Source organism: Crocodylus porosus, unplaced genomic scaffold (assembly GCF_001723895.1).
Source record: "Crocodylus porosus isolate Cpor-Errol unplaced genomic scaffold, CroPor_comp1, whole genome shotgun sequence".
Taxonomy (NCBI): Eukaryota; Metazoa; Chordata; order Crocodylia; family Crocodylidae; genus Crocodylus; species Crocodylus porosus.
The window spans coordinates 21,531,471-21,557,593 of record NW_017728916.1 but is presented as its reverse complement, the minus strand read 5'-3'; the positions used below and the strand labels follow the sequence as shown (position 1 = coordinate 21,557,593).

Below are 26,123 nucleotides of genomic sequence, written 5' to 3'. Positions count from 1 at the left end.
GTGTATTTGTTCCTTAATAGCCAGTTATTTTGATGTTTGTTGGACTTGCTTTTGGTCCCAATTTTAATTTTCTAAACTCGTGCTCTGGTAAAATATTAGCCTGAGCTCCAGTGTCCAATTTGTTCTTTGTACGTCCACTGACAAAATCCAGTCCCTCTCATTGATTTTTTTGATTCTACCACATCTATATAAAATTCTTCTGGTATGCTCTCAACTGTATGGATGTGAGGTTTTTGTTTGGGATCTACAAAACTTGCAAAAAAGGTTTCTTCTGTTACAGGTAAAGCAGAGCTTTCTAAATGCAGCACAAAGTTTAGGATTGCGTTGCCTTTCACGCTTGGTACATGTTTGCTTATTTGTTCTTTCTCTTTTAGCCATGGAAAATTCCACTCGGTGAAGTAGCTTCTTACCAATGGAAAACTCCACCCTATAAGGTGGCTTTTTCTGGTCACATACTTTCATGCCTACTGCATGGAGAACCCCTTTTGATATATTTAGCTCTGCAGCTTGAACCTTCACACTTTTTGCTGTTCTCCATATTTCAATAGAGGCTTTTTCCTAGTAAAGACTGTCACCTCATAGTATTTCTTGTAATGCAGTGTCTGCAATGCCACAAAAATTAATCATATAATTAATTTTTTCAAGTTTCCAAAAGTACAGTTCGTTCTTAGTTTCTAAGGGCATGTGTAGGTGAAACAGAGGGTTTTTAAAAATACTGCTTCAATTTAGGGCCGATTAAACCCCTGTGTCATGCACATACCCTGCTGACTTTACCTGCTTCTGTGGCAGCAGAGAGGGGAGGGTGAGCTGCTGGTAGGCAGAGTGGTCCATGGGCTGCACGGTGGGGGGGGGGCTGGTGCTTCCCTCCACAGCAGTGGCAGCCTCCCCAGGCAGCACCTGCACGCAGACACCTGGCTTGGGCGGTCCCGAGGGGCACTGCAGCCACAGAGGGAAGCACTGGGCCCCTGTGTAGCTCAGGCGTGCGGGTTCCAAGGTGGGGCAGGAGGAAAGATCAGGCTCACTGCTTTTCTTGGGCAGAGCCTCCTTTCCCAGGCTGCTGCCAGGCTGCCTGCAGGCTTTCCTGTGGAGCTGCACGGAGCTGGTGCTTCACTCTGTTGCTGTAGGGGGAACAAACTAAAACTCATTGGAGAAGTTTGGAGTGACTTCATCTGAAGTGAGATTGCTTTAGATCAAATTGCTCCTCATCCACCTTGGAGTTTTAGTTTGCTGCATCCCAAGTCATTTAAGGCGCATTACACCACTGAATTTCCTACACCGGCTGGAATTAATGCACAATACACTGCTGAGGCGTGCAAACACCGACACCATTAAAGTGGTACAAAAGCGTTTCGTCCACTTTAAAATGTTGTGCACACACACCCCTCATTTCGTCTACACACGGCCTAGTTCAGTAACATACTGACCAATACTTTCTCCTGCACATAAAAAAAAAAAAAAAAAAAAAAATACTTTGCACATAAAAATTTTTGTCTTTCAAGGTTCTTGTTCTCTTTGGGCATTTGGAACTTATCAGGTTTGGACTGTATTACACTTAACTGCATATTTTGGCCTTCTAAGATTAAGGTATTATGAACAGCCAGGTTTTCGTCCCCTATAATATATAAGAAGATAGATGATTTGATTTAATAATTTTTATCTTCTGCCCTTGTGGCTGATAGATACCACTCTAACCTGTTTCTGAATGCACTCCTGTTCTCTGATACATTGCCCAACATTAGAAGGGCAGGTGGAGGTTGCAAAACTTGCATGACTAACTGTTCTTTTACTTAAGTGTGCAGGCAGATCACTTACAGAGGCCTTTCTCCTTGCATCTCATTGCATCACTCCATTTTTTTCTCATTTGCCAACTTCTGTTTCAGTTTGGAACTCAAATTCTTTCGAGTCCTTTCTCATTTGCTATTCCTGACACCATGTAACGATCACCAGGTTCAATAAGCACAGGCATATATGAATGAGAAGAACTGAAACAAACTTTATTTGTGAAGCTATAAGTAACCTCTGCATACCCTTTGTCTGGTTCTAAATAGTTGGTTATTCTTTGACTGAGGGTGCAGGCAGACGTGATGGTTTGTTGCATGATAGGGCCCCTGAAGTGTTCTACAGCCATGCCCTTACAGAAGTGAAAGGCTGCAGAACACTTTAAAAGTGCCACATCACACGACAATATGACTCCTCATTGCATGAGAGTTCAGATGAAGTTGCTCCAAAGTGGAATGCCTTCATTAACTTGGGTCATTAACTTGTGCCAGGAGCAGGGCTAAGCTTAGAAGGGAGGGGGAAGAGTTCTGTCTGGGATTTTCTCAGCCTGCACTGGAGGGTTGGGTAGGTGGATTGAAGCTCTCTTGGGGTGTTGGGTCCAGAGGATAGCTGTAACTCATGGGGCTTCATGCAAAGCACTATGAGTTACAGAGGAGAGTGCATGTATGTCAGCACCCTGAGGAACCATCTACTAATTGCCATATTTTGTAAATTAGAGATAATCACTAAATTATAACTTTTATCATTACTATGTCCATTTGGCTTCCAAAATAGGGGTTTGGACTAAAGAACCCAATTCAGATTAATTGATTATGGTGTGAGGCCATTCAGCAGTATACTGGATGCAATTAGATGTCTAGGGTTCTTTTATTGTGAAGGTAATGGGGTCAGGCATCAGAAATTAATATGGAAGTTGGTAAAGCGGAAGGCTGCCGTTTTAAATCCATCACTTTCATGTTCCTCCAGCTTTTGAACAATGTTAGACTGTTAAAGAACTTATTTTTTTTTTATTTCCAAACATAATATAATGATCACAGGAAAAAAAAAGATATATGAAAACTTTTGAATTTTTCATCTTTGTGTATATATTTTTTCCATCACAGGCTTCAGTTAAAGATAAATCTATTCCAGCAGAAATCCAGCTGAACTCAATGGGAGGATTTTCAACTTGCTTTTCTTTGCTAGAGTAAGGACAGCATGTCTTGAGTTCCCACAGAACCTGTTACTGAGAGAGTCCCAGATTGAACTGACCACTATTTTATGAGAGTAGTCATAGTGACCAGGTTCTACTTTTCAGTTTAAACTTCATATATGATTAATGTTAATTGCACATTTTGCATGCATTACTTTTTTCCTGCTGCTGAATTGGCTGTTGTTGCCTTTGATCGGGTTGGTAATGCAATGTACTGCAATAGTTAGACAAGTGATCAGTTTGCTAATATAGAGAAGAGACAGAATCGGGTTGCTATGAGTTCTGAGTTTGTTTCTCTTGTTAAACGCTGAAAGGTCAGATAGAGTTTAACTACCATTGGCATCTTTGAAATGTTGTAATAAATGCCAGAGCCAGGAGATTATTATTAATCCACGATGCAATTAAAAAATGTATAGCAGAAAAAGTAAACAGTTCTTTCTGTTAGCAAAAATGTTGCTTTTAAGGGTAAAATCCCCTAACAATATTGAACATACTTTCCCCATTCCCCCCTAATTTATCCAAAAAATAACAAGTTGTTAACACTTTCTGGGGTTAAAATGAGAGAGATGTATAATGCCAATAACTTTAAAGGAAAATAATTGTTGACTTTTCAACCTCAGGAAACCAATTGTGATGGTGTTTTATTGGTAACTTTTTTTTACCAGAATTATTACCATTACTTTCAGAGCAATTTACACAGAATCTCATATACTACTTCAAAATTTTCCTTTTAAGTCTAATAAAGCACATTTGCTATTGAAGAAATCTGTAATATGTACAAGGAGTTCTTAAATCAAAAGCTTAGTATATTTTTGGATCAAATTCCTTATAGGCTCACATAATCAATAATTGATTTATTAACTGTATATGCTTTGAAAAAACAAAATCAGCAGTCCTGACTGACCTGTCTACTGGCAATTCATAAATAGTTGATGACAAAAATGAAAAGTATAACAGTAAAATGCAAAATCTAATGATCAAAGTATTGGGCACCTCGTATATCACAACTCGGAATAAATATATCACAGAATGTGTCATATCTCATTGACACTGCAAGACATAATGCCTTCCTGTGTTATCTAGCTAACTGCCAAGTCCACAAAGTTTATAGGCTGCTAAGATAATGTGCTGGTGGTAATCCACTTCAGTTGCAGAAATATGAAGTACTGTTGATATATATTTCCAGTTGGTTTATCTTCTGTTCTCAAGGGGATAGGATACTATTTCAGTTGTTCTAAAAGAAACCCAGACAATAAAAGGTAAAACATCAGGATAAATTATGCTAAATGGTGAGTAGACCCCAGAGGAAATCATGCTTCTGTGGTACAGTATTCCTCCATTAATCTTACAAATGTTACATCTAATGTTAATTCTCTAAAGTGGAAGCATTCAAAGATTCATCTGATCCATTTAATAATAGTTTTAGTGTTATGATTTTATCAAATTTGTACCTTCATAACTTACTTTTGTGGATTTGACACATTATACAGATTGAAAATCTTTTGGGCAACTACAGTTATTTTATTTTACAGAGTACAAATAACCTTGTAATTAAACCGCAAAACTTAACAAATAATTGCCAGCAAGCAATTACCATTCAATTAAAGAGTAATTACATGGTTATTTGTGCCCTGTAAACTAAAGCATTACTGAAATCAGTAATGCAATCAATATTTTAGCAGAAACAGGATGCTGCAGTGATGGACCTTTCAACCTGTGCTGATTAAATTGTCATCCAAATAACAGTTTCCTAGTTAAATTACCACATGTTTATTTCTCTTGATTAATATGTAAATTTACTTCTGATTCTAGTAAATTTCTTACATTTAAAGTACAAAAGTACAACACAATCATATAGTCATAGCTCAACAGTGATCTTGTGTAGGTTTCCCTTAATGAACTGTATTTTACAAACATCAATAAACCAGAAACTTAACTTGCTGGACAGAAGGATCAAACTGTCTTATAAATGATACAGCTGATCCATAATTTTATCAAAACTATGAAAATATCCTTATAGAAAAATCATTTCTAAAGGCTCTGTGATGATGCAAATTACCTTTTGGGCACAAACACCCTTAAGGTGTTTAAGGTCATTTGCATCATCACAAAGCCTCACAGGAGAGCTGGGAGACTCCTTATCAGCTAAGAAATGCCTGCCCAGGGAGTTTTCCATCTATTGACTCCTGTGTGAAATCCTATGAAATATGAACTTCCATTTCTACCCAGGAGAACTTTTATAATCTTTTTTCCAATGCCCGATGAAAGGTGTTTGTGCCCAAAAGCTTACAATTAAAGGTATTTTTTAGTAAAAACATTGTTGGTCTAATAAAAGATATCACCTCTATCATGAGCCCTGATTGCTTTTTCCTCTAGACCAATATGGCTACAGCCTGGATACCTAAAATATAAATAGGCATTTTAATATATGTATTAATTAACAGTTCCTTGTTACTTTATCACATAATCTTAAACCACCAAAAGTATTTAAATACACCCTTCATAAAAGTTCCCTTCCAAACATTTCCTCATTTTCTGCTATAGTTAATGCCTTTTTGGTGGAAGTTGAATGGCTGACCATGTTCTACGTATAATAGTATAATCAGAGTCTTTTGTCATCCTTAACTGATCTTAGTAGGAAATAAGACAAAAGTATTGAAGTCAAAATTTGAAGCTGAACTATCAAGTAGAAAATTCATTCCTTTTCAATTGAATCTGTTAACTATTCTAAGTGATTTCCTATATTTAAGACGTTATCCTTAGTTTTCCAAAAGTATTTTATTATATACCAATGAGGTGTAGTTCCAAAGAAAATTTGGTAAAGGGTACTGAAACCATGGTCTGGAGTATTTGAAGATGGCTTCCTTCAAACTGTAAAACATTTAAGACAATTTAATAAATTGAAATGTGTAAACTATTTCATTGGACCTGGAACCTTTGTGGCTAGTTTTCTTTCATTTATGTTATTGAATAAGAAATGCTCAATATAATAATTGGACCTGATTCTGAAATTTTTAAGTTTAAACCCCTCCCCCCAAAAATGTATCTTCTCTTGACTTGTAATCATGTCTTTTTAACTTTACCACTAATCCTTCTTTTTCTGTATCCTGTTTTCTGTGTGCAAAAACTAATCTATAGCACATATAGTACCACTGTAAAAAAAATTGCAGTAAACAATAAGCAATTACTTATTTAGAAGAAAGTTATTTTGTAGGTACCTGTACCACCTATATTTAGGATACTGCAATGTGAGCAAAGCCTTTTATTACTGACCAATAAGAAAACAGTTTTTTACTCTTGCTTCTGTATGCTTTTACTCAAGTGAAACGGTCAAAGGAAAATGAGAAAAACCAGAGGATAAAGTAGACTGGGGAGCTAAGATTAAGAAAAGCAGTATTAAAATGCCATCTCTGCTAACTGTAGAAGTTCATAAAATCATGGATAGGCCTCCACAAGAGTGAGGTTTGTAAAAATAAATAAATCTTGGGCTTCCTTTTGTATTTGCCCTTTGGTTTCTAAACCTTTTATTGTTCACTTGGATTGTATTTTCACCGTTTTTTCCGTTGTGATAAAGATTAGAATGTTTTCAGAAAAAGAAAGCTGCAATTCCCACATAGCGTTCTGACTTTGGGGTCTTCAAGGAAAATACTAAATATTATGAAAGTTAGCAATACTGAAATGCCTTTATGGGCTACACTAGGATTAATAGAAGAAAATAGTAGTTTTTAGAAGAAATAAAGAAAATATACTAGACTAGACCTGTTTTTAATGGAAAATCAGGTTTCTTGAAACATTTTATTCAAAAGTGTCTGTACTGAGTGGAAAATCTTGATTTGTATATATAAAAATGCTTTAAAATTAATATTTTGATTTGAGAAGTAGTCTTCTCCCAGGTGATAAGACTTTAATAATGTATCAGTGGCAATGCAGTCTGACACGGAAGTATGTTCTACAGGGCAGCTATAGCAGAGACTATGCTATAGTATAGCGTCTGAAGAAGTAGGCTGTTGTCTACAAAAGCTAATGCCTCTCTGAACTAATTAATCTCATCCAGCCCTGCCTTGTGTCATTAGGGGAGAAAAAAAAGCATGGACTATGTCTCCCATAAGGCACTGTGGTTGGGCAATGGCATTAGAGAATATAGTTTCAGTTTTGATTCTTTACTGGAAACTTGAATTTTTATGTAAATTAAAAAAAAATTTGCCCAGTAACTAATATCAGTATTGCAATCTATTTCACTGTGGAGTGCTGAATGAAACCCCTGAGGACTGGGGGAAAACATTATAACCAATCTAAACAAAATAATAAAAGACACACAAGTTTTCAAGCATTGGGTATGTTTTTCCAGATTTTCTGACAGTGGAATTTAAATCTTTGACATGAGAGAGAAATAATTTTAGCCCACTTTTCACTGTGGAAAACTTTGGCTGTGATTAGTATTGTCTAATTCCCAGCCAGGAAGTTGAAGTTATTTCCATACAAATGTGCTGAATGCCTTTAAAAAAAAAACCTATATGAAATTGGACAGATATTGTATGACTGAACATGAATCAGTTATGAATAGCAGCCAGACTTTTAGTTTTTAATTTAAATTTTGGTATTAAAATAGAGAGAATTTTATTGACACTACTGTGAAGGAAGGAATAGTAACACTGCAATCAAAGTCACAACCCTCTAAAAAGGATCAGAATCAGGAGATCTATCCATTTTTTCTCTATTTCTCTGTCTATATAGATCTTATAGACTAGCTAAAATAGATATATGTGGACATGTCTACATGTGCTATAACTATGCATGAAACTCCAGAACAATAAACTCCAGAAGTTTATTGCTTCTGAGCATGCAATTTGAATGTGTGCCCAGGAGCAAAAAGCTCTGGACTTTATTCACACACAGACTATTGAACTGGGTTGGAGCAGCCCTGGTTGCAGGAGGCCCAGGGGGGTCAGCCTGCAAGCCTGGGGGGGTGCTCCTTCTGGCTCAGTGTGGGCTAGCCAACTGTATGTGCTGTGGAGGGGCTAGCTACACATGTGCTGCTGCAGAGGTTTTTACAGCAGGTTAGTAGTTGTATTTACAAGTACTCTCCTGCTGTGGAATAAATTAATTTTCTCTAGCCTAATATAGGTGCACATATAGATGTCAAGATGTTTATTGTGCAGGTTATTGGTTATCTGGACACTAATTGTCTCATGTAGGTACTCTGTGTGTCTATATACATATACATAAATACAAACACTTATAGACTATCTAAAGAGGATATACGTGTGCATCTGTAGGCTATAAGGTACACATCTACCCTGTCTTCAGCATCAGGTCGTAGAGTACATTGCATAGTATTGTTGCATGTAACAATTCTGTGCAACAATATGTGCAACATTACTATGCAGTGTACTCTAGGGCTTGATATGTGGTGTCCTTAAAAAAATCACATTGTCTTAACTGTTTGTAAAAGCAGTGACCATAAAATCAAAACATCTGAAAGTGTAAGGTCCCCTCTATATCTTACAAGTGTTGTACAGTTAACTGATTAACTGTGCAAATACCTTAAGATCAGCTGCATCTGTAAGGAACTTATCACACCATACAAAGCTCCAGCCAGCTATAAAGTTAGATCTTGAAAACATGTCTGAATTTTATAGTTGGTTGTTATTGAGTTTTAATTTGCAAGTGTAGTGGAAGTCTCATCAGCTGATGCGGAACCTATATGTAGGGATGCACCATCCTCAGAGTAAAACCCTTGGGCCTGATAGATCATAGCCATTGTGATGCCCAAGGCTCAGGGGTTCATGAAACCCTTGGGCCTGGGGGATTACGGCTGCTTTGATCCCTTAGCCCCAGAGGTGTATGGAGCCCTCTCTCAACTGAGGGGCTCCCAACCATGGGAGCTTGCTTCTTGCTGGTGCAGGGAGAGCTGAGGATCAGGCTTCCCCTGCACCAGCAATAAGACTAAATGAAATCTAATGTGCAATCCCACAATCATGCTTCCTGCCATACAGAGGTGGCATGGCAAGAGATATGATTGTGTAGATCGTGCATTATGTACCACTGCACCTTTTCCTGCATCTGTAGAGGGAGTTTAAGGGTCAAATCATGTTCAAGTTACTCATGTGAGTATCCTTTTGAGGTCAGGAGACTTATTTATATGAGTGTTGAGGAAATTTTTTTTGTTAATTATTTTTTCACTGTTTGCGATATTTATTTACCATTTGCGTTTTGTATAGCTTAGTAAATGACAAAGACTTAAGAGTTTCATTTTGCTTGTGCTATTTATGTAGCAGACACTACTGGGGAAGCTTTTAAGGGTTATAACCAGTAAACACTTACTACTCATGTAAGTCAAAGATAACCTATCCCCATCTCCATTGATGAAATAATCTCTTCTCAGTATCGTTAATTTAAAATGTTTTTCTTAAAAGGCTGTTGATTAATATTAGTTATGTAAAACCTTTTATAGTACAGGAAGTCCTCAGACTTATGACACAATTGGTTCCTGAAAACTGCGTCTTAAGTTGAAAATGTTGCAACTCAGAACCAGTTTTCTCATAAGAAACAATGTTATAAATGGGGATTTGTTCCTGAACCAAGGCCCGATACCCTACTTTCACCAAAAGTACCCCAGAATTTTGTACTCGATCAATCATACATGAGTAATATAGCTACATTAATGTATTCATATTGTGAATAGCAATCATTTTGATTTGGAAGGACTTCTTTGAGGTGACTTTGCTGGACTTTTTGAAAGGTTCTTGGCTGGAGGCTTCTCAGGAGTCTTGGCTGCAGGTTTTTCTGGAGTCTTGTTTTGCTTTCTTAAAGAAAGTGTCCGAGGAAGTTTGGACAGATGTTCTCCAGGGAGATGGGCGATGCAGCGAACTTTTTCGCTGTTGTGGCATTGCATCGGATCAAGCGTTGTAAGTCGAAACTGACATCATAAAGTTGAAACAGGGTGTCAGTTCATAAAAGTTGTAAGTGTGAAACATTGTAACTCGAAACATTTAAGTTGTGGACTGCCTGTATATGAGATTGAGATGGTAAATTTTGTAAGAATCCTTCTGAGAATTTTCTATGACTATCAGTCAGTATAGTTAATATTTTCAGTTGATTTGTTTTTATGGTTTGTCAGAGGGACTAAGGATGCTAGTCAGGCATCTTTGTGTAAAACTATTTTAAGTAAAAAATAACAATTTAATTTTATTTAACAAAACCTAAATTCTAAGTCTGATGTTACCTGACATGAAAGAAAAATGTAATATACTCTGATAAATTATTATAGGTGGTCTAGTCATTGGGTGATAGAAATATAAGGTGTAGTATATCACAATAATACATGCATATGTCAAGAGATGCCATTGTACAAGCTGCATTTATGATTTGTAAAAAAAAAAAAAGGAAAAAGTACTAATAGTGTAGTAGGCTAAGATTCTCATTGAAACTGAAATAGTAGGAAAGTTTTGTCAGACTTATGATATAGTAGTAGTAGCAATACTGAAATTCTGGAGATAGTATTATTTTACAAATTACTAGGTATATATATTTGCACATTAATATTATTTGCTGGAGCAAAAAGCCACAGAAAAAATGTGTCCAAATTTTGTGTGTAATACTTTGGTTTTTTACTCTGTGGTGATTATCATATGGTCCAAAGACTCTGGACTTTGCAGTTGATTTTACTTTATAACTGTATACTGATATAGCTCCCTCAGAGCATGAATGAAATGGAAAAGGCATTGAATAAAATGAAGTATAAAACTGCCTGAAACCAAGGTAAAAGAGGAGGGAGAGGGTTTATAGACAAAATAATAAAGCAAAGAGAAAATATTATGCTACTTTGATGCACAGCAAAACAAAATAACACTAGCATATCATGTGAAAAATGAACAGGTTAATGGTACCTCTGTGTAGTGTTGCTGGAAGTTGTCTTCATTTAAACACAGAGTTTGTCCTACATTGATGAAGTGCTTTGCCACTGCAAAGTTGATAGAGTGAGGTTTAACTTAAATTTCTTTGTGAACCCGAAGTCATTTCTGGAAATGATCTCTATTTGAAACTCGTTCATTGTTGCAGCAAGTTATTTAATACAATGTTTCACACTAGTTTGTCAAAAGCTCTATTATTCATCTGAGTAAAATGTATTTTTACCAAAGAGAAGTGGCAATATCTTTCCAAACATTAGAAAGTTATATTTTTTTAATAGTTGGCTTGGGAAAGAGTTGATTCTAATGTCTTTATGCTCTGTAAATCTTTGTACTGTTATGAAAGCCACAGAATGATGTGCATATACCAAAACTGTATTAAGGAAGTAAGTCAATGCAGTAAATAAACATACAGACCTTTTTCTTTAATCTATGAATTAAAATTTGCAACAACAATTCATAAACTGCACAAGCTAAAATGAATAATGTGAGAAGTTGATAGGTTAAGGTAACACTGTTAGCTTAGCACATGCAGAACAACAGTCAAAAGCACTAATCAATATATAAGGAAGGGAAGTCAAGCTTGAAAAGGCCATGAGTTGAATTACTGCAACCACTTCAAGAGTGGTTTATAATATACCAGGTAACAAGGGGTGGGGGAATTACCTCAAGGAGTACATATTGCATTCAAAGGTTTCAGTTTTTAGGAGATATAGCTTTCAACCTGTCCAGATCCAAGTGTGTGACACTGACTTCAGAAATAATATGTGTTACTGAAGTATCTACATTTGTGTACCTTAATAGAAACATCAGTGTTACAGATGGGGACATAGAGAAACAGGGGTTGTGACTACTTCAAGTCAGTAGCACAGTAAGGATTAAGTATGCAGAATTCTTAATTCCATTTCTATTTATTTTTAACATTCTCTTACCTCTTTAGTCCTACTATTCATTCATAATATATGACTTTGGGAGCATGATTTTGTATATGTTACTCAATATTTCATTGCTGGATCATTTGAGTACAGTACAATGATTGTTACGTGTTTTACTTGTCTCCTAGGGAAGAATGTGTCTTTATACATTTTATTCTAGTATCATTGATGGATTGTGTTTTCTGTATAGATCAATAGGCAAGGTAGTAAGCAAATGTTTCAAAAGGAAAATACATTTAAATTTATCCTCTTACTTCATCAGCTCACGACCAGGAAGACCCCCCAAGCGTTCTCTGGGAGTTGCAATTCAAGAAAATGCACGTCTTCTGCCCCATGGAGTCCCAGGCCTCTTATCACCAGGACTTATCTCCCCGACAGGTAATAAAATCCATCAGATGATCAGCCTCATCTTTTCATACTGCACAGCAGTTGAAATAAACTAATATTGATCTAACTGCCTTGTCCTTCAGGGCTTTTCAAGCTTTACCAGAGGTTACATTATTGGATTTTTTTTTGAGTATTCATGAAAAGTGCAGTTTGTTGCTGTAGTGACTAAAATCGAATGTATTTGTAATTTAGTTATTTATTAGTTGTAATTTCCTTACATTAAGTTCCATTAAATATTTTATTTAGTGAAAAGAAAAAAAACTCTGGGAAAATGAACCATTGTCAGAGTCCTTTAGCATGCATTTCTTCTATTCTGTCAAAAGTATCTTTTTGTTCTTGCTAATATATATGCTGTAATGTCATTAGGTAGGCTAGAGAGATATAAAAATGGTTATGCTAACTATAGAAATGCTTGTGGAATGGATGAATAAAACCCACTGGATGGGTTTTCTTATTTTAGCATTTTTCATTTGTCATCATCATAAACTAATGGTATAAATACCACATGATGACTATAAGTACACCCAAAATATTGTCACCGAAAGTGTTTTGCTTTTACTTATTTAGTAACACAATGTAAATTAAAAACATGAACAATTTCAGTGAAGCTAAGCATTACTATTGCCAAGAGCTGACATACGATAAAGATGTGTATGTTAACTTGCTAATAAAGTCAAAGGCACAACAACTTAATTAACAAACCAATGACTTAAATATTCATTAGCAACCACAAAATTCATAGCATGCAGCACTATGCAGGAAACATTTATACATGTGCTGTTATGGGCTACAAATGAAAAGCTATAGGATCCTTCTAGCCTTGAACCCACCAAGTGGGTTAAGGGATTGGCTACAGCATAATGTCTTAGACCTTGATCTGTACCACCTTATACAAGTGGATGACTGCACTAAGCCTCACTGACCTCAGTGGGGCTTTATGTGGCTACAGCTGTCCATCCATCTGTAAGAAATTGCAGAGGCAAGTCCTTAAATCCACCCACCCTGACCATGCAGTGAGTGGGAAATGTGGTAATGATTTCAGTTACCGTGATCCACTGAGAAACAATAACCTGTGTAACATGGAGGCAGAAATGACCTCGAGCAATATTAGCGACATTAATAATTATTTCAAATCAAGTAGTTGAAATTTGAAAATTTTTGCTAGATTCAAACACTAGTTGGCTCTACTCTGTTACCTAATGATGATAATATGCAATGAATAATTCATTTATGCAGTAATGAAATTCTAGAAATATGCATCCATTCTGAATATCATTTTTTTATAAAAACATGTTTTTATTATTAAGATGTTTTAAATAGTGTTTTTGTTATGTTCCCAGACTCAGATTTTTCATACGTTCAGTGTTATCCATATTACCACTAGTGGGGGAAAAAAGCAAGAGAGGCAACTGGCATTGATATACTGTTATCAAAGTACACAATATCGTCCATTGCTTTAATAGTATGTTTGTAAATAGGGTCTGAAGTTATAGAATGAGCATAGTTATGTAATTTGGGAAGTGTTTTATGAGTTGAAGTGCATTGTATATACAATAAGATATCATTCAAATGACTTGTAAATTTTCATGAAATATTTCCCCCAAGAAAATGACTAAACTTGCTTTAAAATAAAAAAGGTTTTATTGATTTACTGGAGTTCTTTTAAAATGCTGAAGATATTTAACAAAATAGTAAAAATTAAAGTGAATTTAAAAATATTTCTACTAGGATATTACTCAGAATTCTAAACAGAAAATGAGTACTGGTACAGGTCCTTTGGGAAAGAGGACCTTTTATAGTCATGGCATTCTCTACTCTATTTAAAGAGAAGTACTATAGAACAAAACAAGGGTACAGAATGGCTCTAACAGAAGACTGGTTTCATAGGAATGTCTTCTTCAACTAAAGGAAGCAGAGACAGCTGCTGCTTCTTACCAAACCTTAATTACTTGGAAAAGCTGCATCTTATTTTGTAAAGAAAAAGCAAGCTTTGTCTCAAAGGAAGGAAAGAAAAGTGCTGCAAGAGCCACTTCCAAATTCACTTGGGATTTGAGATATGTGCTTCTATGAGATACTTGGGATACAAAATTTATTTATATGTTTATACATGCTTACTATTAATTAGAAAATTGACCAACTTCTAGGCTCACTGTACATGGCCTTAGTAATTGGCTTCTATTTTTATCTGAACTAAAAGCAATACATTTCCATGCTTCTCAAAGAAGGAAGACTTTTTAATATGACTTTGTGTGATGTATTGTAGACTGGAACCAAGGATTTACTACACTCTTTCTTCCCAGCAGAATTAATTGGGAAGTGGTGGCAAGGTAGAATCTTTATACACTAATGCCCTTTTAGCATCAATGTGTAAGACAAGAAGCAATGGTCTCAAGTTGCAGCAAGGGAAGTTTAGGTTAGATATTAGGAAGAATTTCCTTGCTAGGTGGGTGGTAAAACACTGGAACAGGTTACCCAGAGAGGTGGTGGAATCTCCATCCTTGGAGGTTTTTAAGACCTGGCTAAGCTTTGGCTGGGATGATCTAGTTGAGGATAATCCTGCTTTGAGCAGGGGGTTGGGCTAGATGATCTCTTGAAGTCCTTTCCAAATCTAATTTTCTATGATTCTATGATTTTCTATTCTTTCTGTTTCTTGTTAGGCTGCAGTATAACTTGCCTTTCTGGGTCTCTTTTTCCTCTGGGTTCTTTAGCTCTACCCTACCCCACCCAAGGACCATCTCCACTTAAATAATCTAGAGTAGACCTTGATCTTTTCCCTTTTGTGATGGAGTGACCACACATGTATTTTAGATGGAATATTTGGAAGTTGTTATGCTTAAGTGTCAATGTGCTCTGAGAATAAACATGTTAATTCATGTTAGGACTCAGCATGGAAAAATTGAATTGCACATCAGCAAGGATGGCATGATCTGTACCTTCATATTATTTCCTTTTAATCCACCCTTGTTTAATGATCTACCAGTTCAAATTACAGCATTCTCTTTCAGCCAGTCTGCCAGTTAGATGGATAGGTCCTAAGGCATTGCTGCTGTGAGCTATGGAGTTCACAGATCAGTCTTTGGAGGGTATTATAGAGTAGCAGGGGTATTAGATCAGGAGATTAAACATATGGCCCTCTGGCCTGTGTGGCTCCTTGCAGACCAGGGAATTCGGAGGCAGGAGGCCCAACGGGGGCCAGGTTGTGCTGCAGAATCCAAGGTTATACGGCTTGGGCATAGGTGTCAGCAACAGCGCTTGCTCCGAGACACCCCCACTTGTTCTCTGGCTGCTTTGCCTGCCTTTGTTCACCCCATGGCCAATTGATTTGCCACTTCTGCTACTGCCTCCATTGCTGGCCCCACCACCACTGCCCCTAATGATGCTGCCACTAGTCTGCTGCTGACAGGTCCATATGTGGTCCGTGACAAGCTCTATTGACTGAACCCAGCCCAGCAGGCAGGTTGAATGTATATTATGGGGCTGTTGTTGTTACAGTTTTGCAGACAGTCCTCTAGTGGAGACTTGGCATATGGTGGCAGTTGGGTTTTTTCTGCCATTTTTGCTATACAGTACCTGGTCCCTGAACAATAAGATCTGTCATCAGACTCCCTCTTTTCAACATAAATGTGTCAACACTGGGCATTTGCTGGCAATGGCAACTGTGGGGAATATTCTTTTTATACCCTTAGCTGGCTTTGCATTACTGGAAATATTTGGACTGCAGACCAAGACTAGCAGCTTCCTCCAGACTTCAGTGTGGTCCAGTACTGTAAAATATGCTATCTTAATCATCCACTATAAGTTTAAACAATCATTTTCATATAATAAACAAGGCGTTGTACTAGGCCTGCTACATTTCCCAGTGCACTGGAATTTCTTAGGTAGAAAATAGTACACCATGGAGAATTGGACTATAACTTTCATATATGCACAAGAAAAAATTGTAAAGGGGACCCTGAATGAAGTTTCTTCCTTTTCATATACTGTATTTACTTAAATAGATGACCCTGATTATAAGAAAATTTATGGAAAATTTACAAATTTGTTATAATTTTCCAGGTATAGAATCTAATTATTGGAAGTTTGCCTTGAATTTCCCCCTTTCCCACTGCTGCAGCAGGGAAAATAAATCTGGGGCAGTCAGATAATCCCCTTGCCCTCTGTCTCCTTCAAGCTTCTTCCCCCTGCAGCTGCTCCCTCCCCCTTTATCATCCGAGCCTGCTCTCTCTGAGCACATGGAAGTAAAAAGCAAATTTGAAAACACTGACCTGGAATTTAAACATAGCTATAGTAATTCGTATATAGTACCCATAGATCTAGTTCATCCAGAATTGGTGCATATGACCTTTTTTAAAGAATATGCTGCAACTTTTAGCATAGGTACTCCATAAATACCCCTTTAAGGAGCACTTTGGCACCTCCTTATACAAACTTTTAATTTTTTTTTATTTTTAGGAAAAAAAATTTCTGTCCAAAGGCCAAATCAAGCAAATCAATTCCCAATATGTGAGTCATTGAAGAACTATATGTGGCCCTACTACCAGCAAACATCCTCTAACACTGCCTTGGGTTTCAGATGCTTCCAAGTCATTTGGCAGGCATCCTATGTGCAGGTCTAAGCCTAGAGGCTTGGGGTTCGGATGCCCCTGGGTTTCACTTGCCCTTAGCCATATGGCCACAGGAGCAAGCTAGGGAGAAATCTCCCATTTCCATAAAGTTGGCATAAAGCCTAGATCTTTCCACTGGAAGTGAAAGTGGGAGACTAACTATGCATTACCTCAGCCAGGGTACTACCCCTTGCCAGAAAAGTGGTTATTCCATGCTAGTAGGAAAATTATGTTAATGGTCATGGTATTTCCCTTGTACAGTACAAACTATGCATGATATTAATCCAAAGCCAAAAGGCTCGTGATTTTACCATACAGTTCATTGGGCCGGGCCTCACTTAAGGCAGCAGTGTTTCAAGCTGTGGTGACCCCACAGCTCAGCACTGCTCATAATGTCTGTGTACTTCAGATGCTCCCCCGCAAAGGATCCACGTGATAATTAGCCCCCCACTTATGACTGAAACTGGGAGTTATTGTCATTGGGATCCTCCAAAAATTTATATGGAGATGTGGCACAGGGCATGGTCCTGTTTCACCTCATGGAGGGCAGGGCCACACTAATCATGAGAGAGAGGCTAAGAGAGGGGCTGAAAGAGGGATTCTGGGTGAATTGTTTGGGTCCCCATTTGGTGATGTTTGTCAGACATTTAAGGCTGGTGAAGAAACAGGAATCATGGAAATGGGAAAGAAAGGTGCAGCTTAGCTATGGGAGTGAAGAGGAAGTCAAAATGTATACAGTGTAGTGGTTCACCATAACTAAAAATATTTGGTGGTGAGGGAATGAACGTAATGGGCACTACCATATATCTTGCACTAACCTATCCTTGTGGTAGAATCCCATCAGCATTTTTGGCACCAGGGGAGGTTGTCATGGTGTTTAGAATGTTCTGCCTGTTCAATTGATATGTTTTTTGGAATAATTGAGTTCTGCTCAGTCAATATGATTTGGAACTGATTTGGCTGATTTCACCTGGAACACAAAATATATTATTTAAAAACATTTTTTTTGGCACCAGGGAGCGTGTCAGAGATTGCTCTGGCCTCTCCAAGTGCCAACCTGATATTGCAGTACCTTGAGGCCCACTGCTCCTTTCCTCCTGGGGGAGCTACTGTATATTTTTTGTAAGGGACATTTACACTCACAGTTTCCATCAGCATGCTTGTCCAATATGGGCCATGTATTTTATAATTATGCTCAGTATTGGCTGTGTGGCTGGCCAGTAGGGGATGCTCCTGTGTTGAGCCATCCACCTCACTGTGCCCAACCACCTTCCAGGCTCTGAGTGCCTCCCTGGGGGTGCCTCGCATCTGGCCAACCCCCTTCCTGGAGCACACCCGCCAGCCTGGGGGTAACGCCGCCACCACCACCCAGGGTCTGGAATGATCTTCCTGCACCCTCTGGGAAACAGAGGCCTAGTAGACTTTGAGGGTACTTGACCCACTACAAAAACTTGGGGTGCTTTCCTCAGTCTGAGGCACAAATAATGGTCTTCCTTAGTCAGCTAAACCAAGGGGACCCCAGGGAATAATCTAGATCCTCTCCCAATAAGTCTCCCATGCTAGGTACAAAGGAGAACTTTATTGGTTACAAGGAGTAGGTTTGGAAAAGGGTATAAGGTAAAGCAAAATCAGAGAAATACCTTAGAGAAAACGGTGACATGGTAGCCTTTGATTATGCATGTGTGTTATTGCAAGCTATATATCTAGTTAGATCTCAAGTGGCTTACTCGCAAGTATCATCAAGAGGCAGGTGGAGATTTCCTCTGGAGGCAAGCAGTTCATTGACCATGAGTTTCAAGAAAGAGAGAGAGTTTCAGATGGTTCAGCTTCTCTGTGAATTTTCATCATGGCTACTGCCCCTCCTCATGAGCAGTCTTTCACTTATATAGCCCTTATGACTTCATTTACCTGATCCCATGAAGACCAGCAACTGTTGGCTGCCAGCCAACCAATTTGAAATGCATCACTGGTTATCGGGTAGATTGACAGGGTTTTTAGCCCCTTCTCAGTCATGTTGGCATTGCTTAGAACAATAGGGAGCTTAAACCACCACCCAGCTATGAGGTGCCAGTCACATAGGCAGAGGGAGCAGGTTTTCCCCTCCCTCAGGAATGTATGCAGCTTGGGTTACAGTTCAGGGTTACCAGAAGCCATTGGGGCAGTGGTGTCTGCCCTTTTCAGTGACCATGGTAACCAAATCGTCAGAGAGCCGAGTTTGGGGAGAGACAGAGATGGTATTCTGCCACAGGCTGTATTTACTCATCCTCATAGTTGGTTTGGCCTCAGTTTAATGATAAATAATGTATTTAATGAGATTTCCTTGTATGCAATTTTAAGAGGAGGGGCTTTTTCCCCCATGCTGATTGGGGGTAATAACCTCATCTTGTATTCAAGTAAATATGGTATTTGCACGCGTGCAATTTGAGAGCACATGTTAAGTGTTAAGGATAGGCATAGCTGAGACAGGACGAGCAGTTCAACCTTACGGTAGCAAATGACCTAAACTTATCTTGGGTTGAGAAGGATCAGTTTGTGGCAGGAGTACATGACTGCCATCCAGTCAAACATATGTAGACAGAAAATGGGCTACTGGTGCTAAAGCTATACTGTGCAGCCACATATACTATAGTTAATATTTTTTTGCATTTAATGAAAGCAAATGTTTTAACTTCTGTTGCATCAGTATGGAAAGGGTGAATCAAGGTGCCATAGGTTGCTTTGAGTTCACTGAAAAGACTCCCATGTGGTAGAAAGTATGGTTGTTAAAGATTCTGGAAAAGGTTCTGGAAAAAAGTTCCAGCCCCAGTAAATGTATAGAACTTTTCTGTGGGCTTATCTTACCAAGATGGATATGACTTCTTTATGGAATGGATATTTTGCAAATTTTAAGGCCCACTATGATGAAATGAGGTTTAATGTGGGTATCAGTTATGTTGTTTGAATCAATAGTTCAGAAAAAAACATTAACATGGAGGTGACAGCTTAGAAAGCAGCAATCTCCTTGTGGCAGATCCACACCACAGGGGCGGCCATGATACCCCTGGTGGCTATGTGGCCCCTGCCTGGCTCCATCTCCAAAGCAGCCCTCCCTTGATTGCTTGCCCACCATGCCTTGTTTTTATTGAGATTAAGTAAGGGAGGCTGGCCACAGGCTTTAGTAAGCCTGAGTCCAGTCAACCCATCAACAGGTCCCTCCCAGACCCCACTAATCTTGATTCAGTCCTTACGCTAAATGGACCCTCTTGGTCTGTCTGTGCCCCTGCAGGGCATCTATAGCCTTACAGGCAAATTGTGTGGCTCCAGTCCTTCCCTATACCATGCCTCAAGCCTCATGGGTATTACCCTAAGGTTGTTACTTTCATATGCTTGGCCCCTCTTAGGCTTTTGGACCCCCTGGCCATTCACTCAGCCTTTCCTTTGAGCTTTCAACTCCCCTGGTCCCACATTTGGCTCTCTCTGGGCTCCAGGCCCCTGGCCTCATGTGCAACCCCTCTCTCTGGGCTCCTGGTCCCCCTCACCCCCCCCCGTGGGCGATCAGATCTCCAGTCTGGCTTGCAGCCCCTCTCAGACTGATGGACCCTTGTATGGCTCTCACCGTGACCCTGGGCTTGTGGACCCTCTGGCCCAAATGTCAGCCAATCTCTAGGCTGATCTGCCAGCTAATCAGCTGAAACTATCAGGTCCCCCCCTCAGGTACTTTCTCTGTCTTTGGGCTTGTAGACCTCTGGATCCTTACTCTCTAGGCCCTTGCACTGCTGGCCAGGCCCCATTCTCCACCAGCCTTGGGCTACTGGCCCTCTGAGTAGAACTTCCCTGCCCTTGCCAGGCCCCAGGCTAAACTAGTAGTACAATTTAATAATGAACACTTGCTCTCTGGCAGGCACTCAAGCCTCCCCTAGGCTTAAGATAAACTAGGGCCACCTGCCTGCTTAACTAAGCTTCTCTGTGCCCCAGTTACCTTCCCTTGTTTCCTGTGGTGCAGAGTGCCTTTCTTCTAGTATTCAGGAGCTCTGCTACTATAAGCTCCTCACTTTGTGGCTGGACTACCTGGCCAGCTCAGGGTCAGGAGGAGGCACATACCAGTGCCCTGCTGCATCCCTGTTTGAAATCATTCCTGCCACACAGCTGGATATGGTGTCTAAAAAAAGATACAGCATTATCCACCCCTCCTCATATCCCCAAGGCCACTTTGTGGATGAAAGTGTTTGTTATTGTGTCTAAGCAGTTGGGGATCCCTCAACTGATACAGCAGTGACCATTGATAAAAAAATGTAGCCCAGGGATTTTGTTAGAAAAATGCAATATGAAGCCTGCCTTTCACTTACCCGTTTGTACCAGTGGCTTTCATAGTTTCATAGTAGTTAGGGGTCAGAAGGGATCTAAATAGATTATCTAGTCTGACCCTCCTGCCACTGGCCAGAACACACGCTGGGATCACATGACCCCAGACAGGTGTTCATTCAACCTCTTTTTGAATTTACTCAAGGTAGGAGCGAGGACCACTTCCCTAGGAAGTTGGTTCCAGATCCTAGCCACCCTAACAGTGAAATAGTGCCTCCTAATCTCTAACCTGAACCTATTCTCCAGCAGCTTCTGGCCATTGTTCCTCGTCACCCCTGGTGCTGCTGGGGGGAATAGGGCCCTTCCTATTTGCTGCTGATCTCCCTTAACAAGTTTGCAGGCAGCCACCAAATCCCCCCTCAGCCTCTGTTTGCTGAGGCTGAACAGGTTCAGGTCCCTCAGCCTCACCTCATAGGGCCTGCCCTGTTGCCCTCCAACCAAGCTTGTGGCCCTCCTCTGAACCCTTTCAAGGCAGGCCACATCCTTCTTAAAGTGCAGTGCCCAGAACTGGGCGCAGTACTGCAATTGAGGCTGGACCAGTGTCGTGCAGAGGGGGAGTATCACCTCTCTGGACTGGCTTGAGATGCATCTCTGGATGCACGACAAGGTGGAGTTGGCTTTGCTGGCTGAGGTCTGGCATTGGCGGCTCATGTTCATCTTGGAGTCAATAATGACTCCAAGATTCCTTTCCGCCTCTGTGCTCTCAAGGGGGGAGCTCCCCAGCTTGTATGTATGCTTTAAGTTGTTGAATTTCCAGTTTGAAAGTTACTATTTCAACAATGCCATGCCCATGGGCTACTCTGTAATGTATTTAGCCTTTGAAAGTTTGGAGTGGGTAATTTGTGAAGAAATGTATCTGCTCTAGGGAATTTGCTAGCCTGATAACTTCCTCTTTGCAGGGAAGTATGGTTGGATAAATGATCCTGCCTAGTGAGGTCATTTCAGGTGATGGCAGAGCACCTGAAAACTCTCTTTGGCTGTGGAAAAAAAATGGAAGGCTCACTGCAGAAGTTAAACTATTTGGGAACTGAACTTTGTACAATTCAGGGTTTATCACAGCTATTGAAGGAAAACTTAAATATTGTCATGTTATAGATAAGAGTAATCAAATGAGCTAAGAAATTGACACAAAACAGGTAAAAGTCGTTATGAGTAACTTTAGCTTTGGATATTGGGTGAGTGGCCCAGGGTATGACTTTTGTGCCCATTTGGCAGGGGTGATGGGAGAAAAGGTGGCACAGGATGTAAGTATATTGCCTCTTTTGACTTTCATTGGTGGCAGTTAACATATTTACTCAAATCCAAGATGAGGTTTTTACAACATTCAACATGGGTGGGAGAAAGCCCTTCATATTAGATTTGAGTGGGGAGGAGGGAGGCGAGGCTGCAACTGTGGCCCTAGCTTTGGCTCTGAGCCTGGAATCTAAGCTACATGCATCTTCCCCCTACTCCCTGCAGCCTCTGCTCTCTCCACTTTTGCTTTCTGTTGCCACCCCACTGCAGTCTCTGCTCCCGGTCCCCTTCTGCTGCTGCCACTGTTACTTGCCTTTGTGTTGCTGCCCCAGCTCCAGCTTTGGCCCTGCTCTGGCGTGGGGCAGGGAGCACAGAGCATGTGCTGCCTACAGTCCCAGCTCAGCCATGCAGTGGCAATGGCAGCTCTGACCCTGGCTCTAGGGTTTGGACTGAAGCTGCTGCTGCCAGAACAGCTGCTGTGTGGCCAAGCTGGGCCTAGTGGCAGCAGGCAATCTTTTCTCCCCACCCTGGGTGGGAGCAGGGCCCCAGCCAGTGCCAGAGCTGAAGCTGCAATGGGAAGGTTAAGCAGCAGCAGCTGGGGTGGAGGTGAGGTAGGGAGTTGGGCAGAACTGTGGGCTAAACAGGGTGGCAGGCAATGTAGTGGGGAGGCAAGCAGCAAGGAGCAGGCAACAGTGGGGTGGGCAGGTGGGAATATTGTGGAGGCAGGTGTCAGAGGTGTAGGCATGGGGAGGCAGTAGGGATGGAGGCAGGTGGAAGGGGTGCTAGTGTTGGGCAAGTGGCAGTGAGTAAGGTGTGGGGGAGCAAGTGGCAGGGGGTGCAGGCACCATGGGGCAGGTACAGGGCACATAGGTAGTGGGGGCCAAGGGGCAAGTGGTGGGTGGCCAGATGAGAAGAGGCAGGGATCAGCACCAGCTCAGCCCTGCACTTCGACTGTGCTACCACATGCCCCCCTGCTGCTGCATTCTGTGCTACAGTTGGGGCGGGGGAGCGAGGAGGAATTTAAGGTAACCCTCCAAAAATTAGATTCTAGACTTGAAAAATTAGAACAAATTTATACATTTTCCATGATTAGAATCTAACTATTGTGGGGTCATATTAAATTGAAGTCATCTTGGATTCTGGTAAATGTAGGGGGAGAAGAATCTGAAAACAAACAGGTTTTTAGGTGTGACACTGAAGCTGTAGTTCACATTTTTAATTAACCGTAACGTTTGTGTAATGAAAGTGTTTATACTCAGATGGTAGAACTGGAGAGTCCCACAGTTTATTGTAGAGCCCCAGAGGTCTCACTGATTGTGGAACTTTGGATTTTGTGTACCGTGGATTTAGCAAGAAGTGCCATTGCTTGAACCACAGCTGGAATTTACAAGGCGGGGCCTGTTGTGGTTACAGAATTCATTTGTTGCTTTAGCCCTGAATGCTAAGCTGTGGTCCACCTGATGATCTAGTCATAGGCTTGGCAGAATTTGATTTTAATTTTTTATTTTTTAATAATTTTGATGGATATTGATATTTATTTTTGCAGCATTTATTTAGTTTTTTATTGAATTAGGTTTTCTTCATTGTATGAAATTATGGGTGTGGGGGGCAGACAATTTATTAATGACAGTATATTGTTATTATAGTGAAGTTTAACCTCCCGCCACACCAAACATAACTACTGTAGGACTGCTGCCAGCTAAGCAGCAGAGTTGCCATCAGTCCTAGCTCTGTTTGCCCATAGCTCCCTTGTCTGCTTTGTCATTTCCGTTTCCGTTGTTCCCAGTCCCCTGGGGTTTCTGGGAGTTGCAGTCCAAACTACATTCAGCATGGTTCTGAGGACCACTCCCCCTGTCATCACACACTTCATCAGCAGTCATTTTTCTTATGTTGCCCTTTCTATAAATTTCAGTTAGTAAGGATGGAAATATTTTTCAGTGGTCTGTGTGAGGTGAAATCAGTGTTTATCAATGTTCACCAATAAAAATCCTACCAAGCCCATCTGTCCACTCTCCACAGTACACTCAACCCACAAATCCAGACATCAGCCCTGAAACAAAGGATTAAGAGCACTCTGCCTGCAACAGCCACTCCCACTTTAGGAGCAAAATGAAGCCCAGAAATAGTTCTATTTCAGCACCTAATTTTCTTTTCCCCTTTGGCAATCCATAATCTTCAGTGCTGCTGATATCACTGTCCAGATTTTTGGATGTCCAGATTTTTGCCAGGATGACACCTAAATAGATTAATTATTTCTTTGTTACCGCAGGAACTAACTTCTAATCAGGCAGCTGCCTTCCTATGTATAAACAGTAAACCTGGCTCATAGTTTTTTATGCCTAGAAAAGTTCTGACTGCGCTTACAGACATAGATGAACATTCTCTAAGCACCAAAGACCCTTTCTCAGTTTTGGTCTGCTTTCAATTACTTGAAGTACAGGACAATACTCCTTGCATAAACGGTACACTGATAAATTCTACAGCCTGCCTGGACCTATCCCAGGCATCTGTGGCACCAGCTGATTACTAGTAATTCTAAAATTCCAAACCCCAGTGATAGATACTGCTTTAAACAGAACTGCATCAACCTCACTGATTGTACAGAAACCATGAGGTTATAAGGTAGCAGGATCTGTTACCTGAATGATCCTTCCAAGACATTATTTACTAAGAATCCTTTACATGGGTCTGTGAATTTGACCAGCTGGCATGAATAAGACAGACTAGCTACACAAACCTTCAGATTGTCCTAATTTAAGGAAAATTTACCTTCAGTTAATGGTTATGTGGTGAGAACACTTGAACCCATGTATGTAACCCACTTAAATGCCCCATGTGTGGAAAACATAAGGGGTGGCATAGTAGTGCCCTTCCCCAATGTTAAGAAAGTTGTGGCCTGGCTGGTCAATCATCCTTTTCTGTCTTCATTCACCAGTATGTCCCAACTACAAGATTAAAACAGGTAAAACATACTACTCTTAATGATACTAGTTTGGATTGTATCAGCTCGGGTTGCTAGGCCATTTTCATATAAACAAGCAGCTAAATAAAATTGTAATGCATTTCATACCATTGATCTTTTGTCTACAAGTGGGTAGGTAGAAAAGTTAATCTCTTATTTGCAGTCATGCATTTTTTAAAGTCTAGCTTAGCTTTTACTTGGCTTACTAAAATGTAATTATGAACCAAGTAATTTAATTGTATTAATGTTGCAGTAGACAGTGCATACTAACTCACATTTGAATATTCACAAAAACGGTGTTGTTTACAGCAATGTTATAAGGTTAAGTATTGCCTTGTGTCAGCAACTGTATTGAACAGTAGTTTGTTCTATGGGCACAGAAAAAATATAAAGTCTGTAGTATTTCAGCATTTTAATATCTAGAGGAAAGGACTGGATGCTATATTTACCAATGCAAATAATGCCTAATCTGCCTTTGATTAAGCACCACATATTTCTTTATTTCCACCTATAGTCTGGTTTCCAAATTTCTTCAGTGCTACAGTTGAGTGTCAGACTTTAGTCCAGCGAAAGGCTTCATAATTCGCTATAACTACCCAGCTGTGAGGGAGGAGTGGGAATGTATGTATTGAGAAAGGGAGAGAGGCAGCAATTGTTGACAAGAGAGAGGGGTCTGTTGCACGAAGGTCAAGAGCATTGTGTGGTATTGGCTAAGACATTTGGAAAGTCAGATGAGCTTACCATCTGGTACTTATTCAAACCAGAAAAATAGATAAGTAG

General features: G+C 39.9%; 1 protein-coding gene across 4 annotated transcripts in view; it reads left to right on the top strand.

Moving 5' to 3' along the window:
• The window catches only part of DACH2 (dachshund family transcription factor 2), a 553,736-nt gene that overhangs the window by 290,137 nt on the left and 237,476 nt on the right, over positions 1-26,123 (top strand). For all 4 annotated transcript variants that reach the window (XM_019536472.1, XM_019536475.1, XM_019536474.1 and 1 more), the window contains exon 2: positions 12,079-12,194. In XM_019536472.1, the coding sequence (XP_019392017.1) occupies positions 12,079-12,194 (116 nt within the window). The remainder of the gene's footprint in view (positions 1-12,078; positions 12,195-26,123) is intronic.